The sequence below is a fragment of the Felis catus genome, chromosome F1 (genome assembly GCF_018350175.1).
Source record: "Felis catus isolate Fca126 chromosome F1, F.catus_Fca126_mat1.0, whole genome shotgun sequence".
Taxonomy (NCBI): domain Eukaryota; kingdom Metazoa; phylum Chordata; class Mammalia; order Carnivora; family Felidae; genus Felis; species Felis catus.
The window spans coordinates 31,770,372-31,783,177 of record NC_058384.1 but is presented as its reverse complement, the minus strand read 5'-3'; the positions used below and the strand labels follow the sequence as shown (position 1 = coordinate 31,783,177).

The following is a 12,806-nucleotide window of genomic DNA, read 5'->3' as shown; positions in this document are numbered from 1 at the left end:
ATCTCACGGATTTGTGAGTTCAAGCTCCACAGCACGGAGCCCACTTGGGATTCTCTTTCTCTCTCTCTCTGCCCTTCCCCCACATGCACATGGATGCTCTCCCTCTCTCAAAATAAATAAACTTTAAGAAAAAATAAATAAAATGCATTCTTCTAGAGACACTTTGCATTTGTTTTTGCTAAATGTCTGAAGGCCCTATCAACCTGAGGCCCTTTCTTTCTTTCTCTCTTTCTTTCTCTCTTTCTTTCTCTCTCTCTCTTTCTAATTTATTTATTTTTAAGAGAGAGAGAGTGTAAGGGAGGGGCAGAGAGAGAGGGAGACAGAGGATCCAAAGCAGGGTCTGCACCGAGAGCACATAGCCGGATCAGGGCTCAAACTCACAGTGAGGTCATTACCTGAGCTGAAGTCTGACCCTTAACCAACTGAGCCACATAGATGTCCCCCAGTGTGACACACCTGTTATCCATTGAAGCATGGGTGTTAGGCAAGTGCCAGCTCCTGCATACTCACTTATCCCCTTGGATTCCTTTTCTAAAGAATTGGAGCATTAGGGGCGCCTGGGTGGCGCAGTCGGTTAAGAGTCCTACTTCAGCCAGGTCGCGATCTCGCGGTCTGTGAGTTCGAGCCCCGCGTCGGGCTCTGGGCTGATGGCTCAGAGCCTGGAGCCTGTTTCCGATTCTGTGTCTCCCTCTCTCTCTGCCCCTCCCCCGTTCATGCTCTGTGTCTCTCTGTCCCAAAAATAAATAAACGTTGAAAAAAAAATTAAAAAAAAAAAAAAAAAGAATTGGAGCATTAAATCTGTTCAGTTGAAATTAGGTGCCATTCAACCTAATGGGCAGTTTCAAATGGATTCCTGTCTCAGAAGCACAGAATAACATTGTATTTTTATGTCACACTTTAAGAATATTGAAAGTAACAATGAAATCCTACTTAACATTTCATGGTCATTATTATTAGGACTGTCTTAACCTCTTCCAAAATACAAATTCACATCATATTTTATTCACAGATAAATAGATTTAGAGTTTAGAAATGTCAAGTTTAAAGTGTCCGACTTTGGCTCAGGTCATGATCTCACGGTTCTGAGTTCGAGTTCTGCGTTGGGCTCTGTGCTGACAGCTCAGAGCCCGGAGCCTACTTCAGATTCTGTGTCTCCTTCTCTCTCTCTGCCCCTCCCCCACTTCTGCTCACTCGCTCGCTCTCTCAAAAATAAACATTTAAAAAAATAAGAGGGGTGCCTGGGTGGCTCTGTCGGTTAAGCATCCGACTTCGGCTCAGGTCATGATCTCAGGGTTCATGGGTTCGAGCCCCGCGTCGAGCTCTGTGCTGATGGCTCAGAGCCTGGAGCCTACTTTGGATTCTGTGTCTCCCTCTCTCTCTGCTCCTTCCCCACTCATGCTCTGTCTCTCTCTCTCTCAAAAATAAAATAAACATTAAAAAAATTTTTTTAATAAAAAAATAAAAAGATAATTCTGTGTCCTTTTTAATCTTTAGGGGCCTACTTTTCTTTCAACAACTTTAAAGTGAGAATGAAATGTTATTGGCCACTTGTCATAATTCCTAACTTGCTTCTTTTTAATTTCTTAAAATACTTTTGCACTTAATAAGTTATAGCTTTTTTGGCCCTTTATTGCTGAGGGAAATGGTATTCTATTTTGAAGCAAACAAGAATAATAGTTTAGAGTCCAACTTATTTTTTCATTTGTTCATAGTCCTCTATAGGCCTCTGGGCTGGAAACCAAACATTTTATTGAGTAGATTGGGTCAGGGATGCATTATGTTGTATACTTTTTTCCCCCCGTTGGTAAGTGCTGCGTGTGTACTCATACGTGATGTAATGGGTTAGAAGTCTTTTTTAGGTGTACTTAGTGCAGCAGATACTTCTAGTAATAGACTGTTTTCAGGTTATTTGTGCGTGAAAATGAAATAACCTGTTACTCTACCTTTATCCTTCTAGGGCAATACTGAACAGCCTGTCCAAACCAGCAAGATTGGACTTGGAAGGAGAGAGTATCAGAGTTTACAACACCGCCATCACTCTCAGCGCTCCAAGTGCCGTCCACCTAAGGGCATGTATTTAACCCAGGAGGATGTGGTAGCAGTTTCCTGTAGTCCCAATGCAGCCAACACCATCCTGCGGCAACTGGACATGGAGCTGATCTCTTTAAAACGTCAGGTATTTCATAAAAATCATTTTTAATGATCCTATCCATTTTGTTTATCCCCTTTTGAAACCTCAGTGAACTTCAGCTCTTTGCACGTTTTCTCAGCTACCTGTTTCAGCTACCTGTTTCTCAGCTACATAAGTTTCAGTCTTTAAAATTTACTTTGTTTCCAAATTCAAAGATGCTTCTGTCTATTCTAGATTTGAATCCCAGCATCACTACCTGTTAGCTCTGTGATACTGGGAAATAATAGACTCTCTGAGCTTCAGTTTTATATCTATGAAATTGGGGGTAATAATCCTACTTCTCTTGCAAGTTGTTGGGAATTGTTTGAGATTTTACACGTAGGTTGTTGAGAAGCGTCTGGCACATTTTGAATGCTCAGTGAGTACTGGCTGCTCTCACCTCCTCATCATTATTACCAGTGGTAGCAACCGAGGTATTATAAATGTATTCTCATCATAATTAGGTTAATCATGGTTAAGAGTAAGGATATAGGATCAGTGAACCTAAATTTTAACCCCACCTACATCGTCTACTTCCTGTGTAACCTTAGGGGAGCTGTTTAACTCTTAACTCAGTTTCTTCATCTTGAAATGTGGATAACAATATGATGCTTGGGAAGAATTAAATAAGAAAATACATGATAATGCTTACAGCAGTGCCTCGCACATAGTATGTACTCAGTTAATGGTTGTCATTAGGTCTCTGGCCTTTCTCGGTCACCTTTTCCTCTTTTTATTTGTCTCTGTTGTTTTCCCTGTCTCTTAGATCTAGGTACTCTTCCAAGTCTGTACTTTCTTGGTCTGTATCAACCATACACTACATGCCAGTGACAGCTGAATCTACTTCTCAGGCTGTGACTTTTCTCCCAAGCTCTATATTGCTGTATTTCTAGCTACCTGCTAGGCATCTAATCTATCCCCTAAAGATTTCTTTTCTGTTTTCTGTCTTACTGAAACATGAGAATCATCTTTGATTTATCCCTTGCCATTATCACATCCCCCAGTACACACAAACCCAAGTGGTAACCAAGTTGTGTAAGTTTTATCTGAGAAATTTTCTTTAAATCAGTCCCCTCATTTTTAATCCCATCACTACTACCTTTGTTCAGGCCCTTACCACCTCTTATCCAACCCTAACTGTCTTGTTGATTGTCCTTACTATCCACTTCTCTGCAGCTCCATGTTATACATTGCTGTCAGTGTTATCTTCTTAAAATACTCGTATGATCAGAATCATTCATCTTAAAGCTCTTCGTTAATTTCTACTTGCCTTCACGTTACAGCACAGGCAGACAGGAATTTATGTTAAGAAATGTAAAATTAATCATGAGTTAGGAAATCACTGAAGGATTTTAAAGAGAAGTGTGACATGATCTTACTTACATTTTTCAACTATATCTCTTCGCATCTTTTAAGTAGTTGCCCTAGAGATTACAGTATGCCTCTTCAACCTACCATAATCGTCCTTGCTTAAGTATTACAATATGCTTCCTTGGAGTTAATATTATACCACTGTATATAAAATGTAAGAATCTTGCAGCAGTATAGTGTGGGAGCAAGATCGTTTTTCTGTATCCCAAACATTCAGATTTCTCTATCTTTTGACCCTTGTTATTTCCCCAAACTGCTCTTACATTCCTCTTCTCTTCTCCAACAGACTTCTTGAATAAATATCTACCATATTAGCTTCCTCTGCTTTCTTATCATCACATATTCTCTGACCCATCCCAATCTAATTTCTGCCCCATACACTGTCCTAATTCTACCTCTGCAAAAGCAATCTCAAGTTTGTTTATTAACAAGTTGCCAGATCTCATGCCCTCTTCTTGGTTCTTATTTCTCTTGAATCTGTTACTGCTCAATAATATTTGACACTGACAACCACTTCTTCCTTCTTAGACTTCCTTTCCTTTGACTGCTCTGACGCTGGACTCTCTAATATAGGTAGCATGTTTTTGACTGAATGCTTAGCCTTTAGTTGAACAGTGAATGTATGTAAGACTCCCATCTCCCAAACTACAACACCCCTTCTCCTTAGAGAACTTCTAAAACACTTTGTCTGTAATATTTTTAAAAATGGTCGGGGCGCCTGGGTGGCGCAGTCGGTTAAGCGTCCGACTTCAGCCAGGTCACGATCTCGCGGTCCCGTGAGTTCGAGCCCCGCGTCAGGCTCTGGGCTGATGGCTCAGAGCCTGGAGCCTGTTTCCGATTCTGTGTCTCCCTCTCTCTCTGCCCCTCCCCCATTCATGCTTTGTCTCTCTCTGTCCCAAAAATAAATAAACGTTGAAAAAAAAATTTTTTTAAATGGCTTGAGTGGTCTTAAAGCTGGGGTAGGAGTGGCTGCATCTTTCCAGAAGATGTGGTGGTTCTTGCCTGGGCTGCTTCCTGGAGCTTCTCTTGACTTTGCTTCACGCCCTGGGCACCCCGAGGTTCTGTTGCAACTGCTCTCACCGTTGCAGCCATGATCTCCTTACCGGACACCCAGAGAATTGGAGTGGGATTAACAGGATATGGAGTATTTTTCCTGTTCTTTGGAATGATTCTCTTATTTGACAAAGCACTACTGGCTATTGGAAATGTTTTATTTGTGACTAGCTTGGCTTTTGCAATTGGTTTACAATTGGTTTACAATTGCATTCAGAGTCTTCTTCCAAAAACATAACATGAAAGCTACAGGATTTTTCCTGGGTGGTATATTTGTTGTCCTTGTTGGTTGGCCCTTCGGTAGGCATGATCTTTGAAATTTATTGATTTTGTTTCTTGTTTTCAGGGGCTTCTTTCCTATGGTCACTGGCTTTATTAGAAGAGTGCCAGTCCCTGGGTTCCTCTTGAATTTACATGGAACTAGATCATTTGTTGATAAAGTTGGAGAAAGCAACAATATGGTAGAAAGACAAGTGAATTGGGGATTCATTTAAAATATTGTATTATTTATAAAGTCCTTTGAAGAATATTCAGCCCAAAATTAAATTACATGAAATAGCTTGTAATGTTTTTTACAGAAGTTTAAAACTTAGATCCCACCAAGTACCAATAGCAGTTAAAAAGCAATGAAAGCAGTCTTCTAATCAAGTGATCTAAGAAGTCAGCAAGGAAACTGAAGGAGTGAAATCTTTGTTACAATACATATTGAAACTCTTGAGGATGATTTTTATTGTTTTTCTGCAGTGTGGGAAATACAGCCATCATTGGAGAAATGTGGTTCTGTTTCTTTTCTTTTTCTTTTGAAGATGCAGGAGCACCCATAGGCATTTGCTTTTTGGAAATATCCACTGGAATGGCAAAAGTATTTCCAGTTGCGTTGTGTCTCTGAAAGTGTTAACACGAGTTAGATTGGATTATGTCATTTTAATGTATTAAAGCCAAGGAAAACCCAGTTTTGATGTATGAAAGTCGTTCAACTTTTTTTTTTGGTTAACATGGTTAAAATTTTTTAAAAGTGCTCAAAATTTTTTGTTTTTTTATTTTTTGTTTTATTTTTTTTAAGTTTATTTTTATTTAGTTTGAGAGAGAGAGAGAGAGGGAGAGAGGGAATCCCAAGCAGGCTCTGCACGGCCAGCACAGAGCCTGATGTGGACTTGAACCACGAACCATGAGTTCATGACCTGAGCCAAAATCAAGAGTCAGATGCTTAACTGACTGAGCTACCCAGGTGCCCAAGTGCTCAAAATTTTTTTAAATAATGAAGGGATAAAAGGTACTCAGTCACCTGTATTTATACTTTATCCTTGACACTACTACTTCACTTATAGCTTATATTTATTGATTTTTATGAAGGACCTTCTTTAAAGCTTTAAACTCCTTTCTTGGTTAGTCCTTTGATGTGTGACGTAGTAAAGGTTTGCACTCTTGGGTTTATAAATTCTACTACTTTTATATCCCAGACCCATCTCCTAGTGTCCAAACGGACTTCTCCCTTACCCACTCCAGTTACCTGTTCGTTTTGCATTCCCTGTCTCAGCACCACGTACACTCACTTATTCAGGCCAGTGACTGGAGTTACCCTTGATTCCTGAGTCTCCCCTGTCAGCTTTTTACAAGCACATCTTAATTTTGTTTCCAAGTTATTTATTTTATCCGTCTGTGTGCCACCACCATCACCCCTTCTTTCCTGCTGTGGTAATTGAAGTCCTCAGTATTTCTTCTCTGGCTTGTTAGATTAATTTTCGTCTTCACTCTATCCCCTTCTCCAAATTATAACTGGAATTATTGCTCTAAAAAGACAAATATGGTTACATTTACTCCCTTGCTTAAAAGTTCTTCAGAAAGTTTCCTTTAGTCTTTAGGCAAGATTCAAATTCTTTGTTCTGGCCCAGCCTAACTGCTTTCCTGTCTTTTCTACCTGCTGTTCTGCCTGGAAGGCATTTCCTGCTCCAACCTTATCTCCCTGCTTAATTCTTGTTAATCCTTTAAAACTAAATTTAGGTGTCATCCCCTATTTTCCCCACTACCCACACCCACTAACACATATACAAAACACTTACTCCTTTCTCTCTCTTCCTCCAAGTCTAGGTTGGGTGTTTTAGCATTTACTATACTTTTATATTTATCTCCCCACTAATCTATGAAATCTTTAAAGACTGAGACTTTTACATTTTATCTTTGTATGTCTAACATGGCTGACCACACTTGAATGATCTCTGAGGAAAAAATTTCCACAAATCACTTTATAAATATTGGCCAAACTAAAAAAAAGCAAACCAAGAAAAAATGTAACCAAATGAGCAAAAAAAAATCCTAACCCTTAATAATCTAGTAAATGTTAATAATATTTCTAGTAGAATAGTAGTTAAAAACTTGGCATCGTTCAAATTCATGTTCTGCCTCCTAGAGCTGTGGCCTAGGGAAAGTTTCTTGACTTCTCTGTGCCCTACCTTCCTCATCTCTAAAATGGTTACAGTAAAAGTAGAGTCAGTTCTGCTATAAAGCTTGTTTTGAAAACATGAATCTGTTCCAACACAACTGATAACACTAGGAAACAATTTGAGTACAATGTGCATTTTGCATTTGGTTATGTTTGACTTTTGTCAGTGAAAAACTGTACCTAGCTGAGTATATATCCACACAATTCAGATGTGTACTATCTCCCTCAGTTCACTGCATATTACGAACCACACACATCCACATGTGGTATTAAAACTTTGCATCTGATTTCAAATAACCTCCTTCTACCACTTCCCAGTAACTCACAAGCTGCAACTGTTTTGACACTACCTTCTATAAGCAACCTCAGGTCTTTTCCAAGGTGAAGTACCATCTTTATTGTAGCATTTGTGAATTTCTTTTTTATTTAGAATGTATAAAGCTATTATTTTTATGAGGTTCCTTTTTTTTTGTCATCGATGAGGTTTTTCAGTGTTGTGTCCCTAACTCTGTTTCCCCATAAGTCCTGTGGTTTTTTATTGTGCAGCTTTGCATAGTGGGCTGATTTTTGAGAATGCGTATGTCAGGTTATAGCAGAACTGATTATACTTACTTCACAAAATAGTTGAGAATTAAATGATTTATTACATGTGAAGCACCAACAGTGATACTTATAATTATTAAAATTATCATTCTTATTGGAATAATTATTCGATCAAAACATTATGGTAATGAGAAATAGTAATGGAATTTAATTCCTTTATATACCATTTTTCTTATGAGGTGATATTGTTAAAAGATACTCAGATACCATGATTTGTAGACTATTAGTTTTTTAGATATATATAAATAATTAGTTGATACATATATTAGTTGATGTGGGTATTAGTTGAATGGCCCCAAGTGTGATAAAGTATAAGTGTTTGTCCTCCTGAAATAAAATTTAAGCAGGTTTTGGTATATATCCTATATCCTTTTCATTTATTGAATATTCATACATTTACCTAAGTCTGTGATCTGATTCATACTTTGGGTTATTTTGTTGAAGGTTCAGAATGCTAAGCAAGTAAACAGTGCACTTAAACAGAAAATGGAAGGTGGAATTGAAGAATTCAAACCTCCTGAGGTATGTTATTGAAGAATATATGTGACTAAGTGTGGTGAAACCTTATTCTTTGAATTATCTATCCAGTATTTACTATTTTGGTCACATGCGTTGTTAATACTTTGAAGATGTCATAATGTGGGTAATTTGTCATGTCTCTATTTTGTCATTTAGATAGTTAGTCTTTTGAGACTTGCCTAGTGATTTAAGTGAATTCATTTCTTTCCTGCGCTTAGCAATTCATATCAAGCGAAGTAGGGAAAAACAGTTATACAAATAGGCCCAGTGCACTGAGAGTAGAAGGTAATTGAGAAGCAAGCCAGTACATCTCTGGGTCTATAGCAATATTTGCTCGAGGTGTGTGACTTGGTAATACAACAGGAAAAAGATTACAATAAAAGGAGCTCATTTAGCAATTTTAATTTTTTATTTTAAGGTATTTGTCTTTTGATTCAGATTTTGTGTTAGGATTTTAGTATGTGGACTTAATTAACATTCTTATACTCATACCCCTGAAAATGTGAAATCTAAAAACAAGATATAGATTAACCTTTTTCTCAAGCCTTTCTTGTATTTCGTCTGAAATCTAATATATTTTGGATATTTGTGACAATTGTAGGAGTATTTAAATGCCCGTAAAGTCCAATCAAATCTTTCTACAGAAGCTTCTATTTTAAATCTTTTCTCCATTCTCTCTTTTTAAGACTCCTATGCTATGCTTCATATCCTGGACTTGCCTTTCTATGTATGTAATAATCAAATAATCTTATTTGGTCCTAATGTGATGCCCCGTACCCCAACCCCCACGCCCCATCACAGGTTGCCTGAAATATCTACAAATGAAATATGTGTGAGGGACTGGTGGGGGGAGGGCAGAAGAACAGTGCTTCAGAGCTAATGCACCATATTCTGTCTCATTTGAATCTTTTAGAAAGGAAGAATCATTAGGAATAAAATTGTTTTTGTGTTTTTGTTTCAAAGGTCTCTTTCAAGAAGGTTAGATAATGGAAAAGAATAAGATATATATAGACTAATAAAATATCTCATTCCAAAACCACAGGTTATCCGGCAAACATTCTAGTGACATTTCTATTTATCTAGAAATAGTAATACAAAGAATACTACTTTATATTATTGTAACAAAAATTATTTTAAATTTTACACTGAAATTATTTTAATTTTATATTTATGCCTTTAAATGCATAAAAGCCAAAAACTTTAAATGCCTACAATTTCATAACTTAAAACTTAAATTTAAAACATACAGTAGATAGGGGTGCCTGGGTGGCTCAGTCAGTTGGATGTCTAACTGTTGATCTTGGCTCAGGTCATGATCTCATGGTTTCGTGGGTTCCAGCCCTGCTTGGGATTCTCTGTCTTCCTCTCTCTCTGCCCATCCCCTACTTGTGCACATGCTCATGCGCGCGCTCTCTCTCTCTGTCTCTCTGTCTCTGTTAATTAATAAATTAACTTAAAAAAATAGCAGATACTGAAAACATGGGAGTACCTTAAAGAACTTTGTCAATAAATTTGAAAATTTAAATAAAACTTAGAAATTCATAGGAAAATCTATCTCACCAAATTGTTTTAAAAAGAAAATGTGATAAAGGAACAATTAACATTTTTTTTCATAAGAAAACACCAGGCCCAGACAGTTTTACAGAAAACATCTACCAAATTTTCAAGGAAACTGATTCTGACCTCAGTATTTCCAGAAAATTGAAGGATAACCTCACTCATGAACATTATATAAAGTAAGACATGAAAATGCAATAGCACTTACAACTTTATGCCATCTCATTTGATGCTCGTATCAATCCCAAGAAGTAGATGAAGCAAATACTATTATTTTACACGATAAAACTGGGCCTCAGAGAGGTTAATTGGCTTGATCAAAGCCACACATCTAATAAATAGTCAAATTTTGGCTATATTTCAGAATCTTAGAGTTCAGTTGAAGTCCTAGATTAATATCATGCTCCCTCTTACTTTTGAAAGTTTTCATTTAATAGCAAAATTGTATATTGATTCTCACATTTAAATGCAGTTTTGGGGTTAGAAGTTATCAAACATTTATTACATCTTTTGGGGTTTTTTGGTAAAAATAATGATAAAATGAAACTACCAAAATCTTAACATTCTATTATCCATAGAGTGAAGTTTGAATATTACTTTGAGATTGATTTATTGAACTCAGATGACTTGAAAAAATATGTGTATTTTATTATCTAGGAAATACCCAGGATATATTTATATTTATCATATAATTTCTGTTGCTTTGCAGGGGAAAATAACCTGAATAGATACATTTCAAAATACTAGATTAACAGTCACAGTAAACACCTTGAAAAATTAATCTATCCCCTTTTCTTTAGGTTAGTTAATAGGATTTCTACCTAATACCTAACAAAAGAATTTCATTAACCATTGGAACAGTAGGCTACTAAATGATGTAACTGAACGGGAAGTAAACAGTTATTAAGATGCTTTACTTACTCATTTGGTTGTATTTGTTGTTTTCATTTAGGAAAATATTTGGTGAAGAAAGTCCATTCACTCCCATAAGTATTTGTTGATCACCTATTTCATGTAAGGCACTGTTTTAGGCACTGGAGGAAGTGCGTAAGGGAAAGAGGGGACACATTAAAATGAGGAAGAGATGGATTTTTTCATCTGCTTTAAAAAAAAAAAAACAAAAAACACCACCTTACCGTCTAGATGTTATCAGACGAAATGACTGAAGTTGTGTGATAGATTTACAAGTAAAATGCTACAGGAAAACAAGTGGTAATATTCATTCTTGCTAGGATAATCAGGAAAGACTTCCTAACGGGAGATGTTTTAGCTGAAGTTTGAAGGACGAATAGGAGTTTTACACATAAAGAAAGGGCAGATGGAGAGAATAGTATGAACACTGGCTTGGTGTTGAACAGTACATTCGAACTATGTATAAATCCAGTGGGGAAAAACCAGTCAACAGGTATTCCCTGAGCACTTAGGATGTGCTCATTGTAGTGCTGATTACTATTCAGAATCCAGTGGAAGTGTAAAACATAAAACAGTTTTTTCTCATGAAGCATGTTGTCTACTTAGGAAGGCAAAGTTGGATGCAGAGGATGAGTAAACATGGTGTATGAGAGAGATATTAACAAGATTGGGTTTCACAGGGACTTCTTTATGATAGAGAGCAGTGGGCAAGGGCAGGAGTATAAAAGTCTGAGAGCTAGGAAGAGAAGTTTGCCTTTTAAATTAAGTCAAATGGGAAGACCTATAAGTTCCTCCTATAGGAAGGATGTAATGGGAATTTTTAATTTTAGGAAGATTATCTTGGTAGTATTGCATAGGCTAAGTTGGAATCTTTATAGCTGCTAAAATACTAAGCACGTGAGTGATAAAGTAAATGATAAAAGGAGTTTTGGGTAGGGTCAGGTATTAATTGTAGGAGTGGCCAGCAAGTGATAAATCCAAAGAACGTTGCCAAATAGAAATTAATGTATCTATTTGAAACCGTGTAAGAGTGTTGGGAGGAGTGGTGACATGTGGGGTTATGCTTTGACTTGTTTTACTTGGAGGTAGGTGCGTGGGGACAAGGAGATTAATGAATCCAGGAAGGAAGAAACTTAAAAAAGTGCTTTTTGAAGCTAGAAATTTCCCCATCTGTGGATATTTTCATGCATAAGTGGGTGACCTCCTTTCATTACAGATATTGGATGGAGTTTTCAGCATTGGATGAAAGGTTTAACTTGGTGACCTTTCCTAATTCTTTCAAGTCAGAGATAGTATGAATCTGCTACTGACAAAAATGGGAAAGATGTCAAGACTGATTTAACAGGGAAAGGATGCAGTGAAGATTCTGAAGGATCTTCTAAGGATGTCATAGATTCTTCTAGAAGGCTCTTTAGGCCTTTTATTAGTTTAATGACATTATACATTGGATTATTTTAGTTTAGAGTAATGTGTTATTTTTAAAACAACAGCATTTCAGTTGGGGCTTTGCTGTAGAAGTATGTTCTCTGTGCTACTACCTAGCTAGCCACAATTACTACACAGTTTTAGATTGCTAGATACGTTCTAGTTGTCCTTTCCTTAAGTTAAATCTCTACCAAAGTTTCTTGAGTTTGAAAGAGAACAGGAAAATCAATAACTTAAAGGAATCCTGTATATTTAAAAAATTTTGACCCTGTTTCTCCTTGTCTTCCCTTTCTTCCACTGCTTCCCTTCTGTCATACACAGACTTCCTAATTCATGCAGTTTCAATCCCCCTCCCTACATTTTTCAACTGAAGCTGCTTCTTAAAGGCTAACACTGGTGCTAGTGACCGAATTCCACAGCTCTCACTCCTTTCCCTGGCCTTTTTCTGAGCCCTTGACATAGATGACAGCCTCTCTTTCTCCCTTTAACTTCTGAGAGGTGATGTTGTCTTTTATAACTATTATGTTCCCATCTCAGCTGTAATTTCCTTTCTGTACATAAATATAAGCATTCTCCCAAGTTTTTATCCTCATTCATTTCTCTTCTCTTTGGAGACAGCATACAAGCTCATCACTTCAATATATTAAAATTACATCATATGTACATGTAAATGACACAAACTCAACCACAGATACTCAGCCAAATGAAAAAGAATGTTTAATAATAGCAAGTAGAGTAATGCTGGCAGTCCTGCCT

At 37.1% G+C, this 12,806-nt stretch overlaps 1 protein-coding gene and 1 pseudogene across 8 annotated transcripts in view; both read left to right on the top strand.

Moving 5' to 3' along the window:
- The window catches only part of RCOR3 (REST corepressor 3), a 53,487-nt gene that overhangs the window by 25,843 nt on the left and 14,838 nt on the right, over positions 1-12,806 (top strand). For all 8 annotated transcript variants that reach the window (XM_003999327.6, XM_003999326.6, XM_019821851.3 and 5 more), the window contains 2 exons: positions 1,958-2,176; positions 8,082-8,159. In XM_003999327.6, coding sequence (XP_003999376.2) covers positions 1,958-2,176; positions 8,082-8,159 — 297 coding nt within the window. The remainder of the gene's footprint in view (positions 1-1,957; positions 2,177-8,081; positions 8,160-12,806) is intronic.
- On the top strand, positions 4,361-5,680 carry LOC102899732 (annotated as a pseudogene).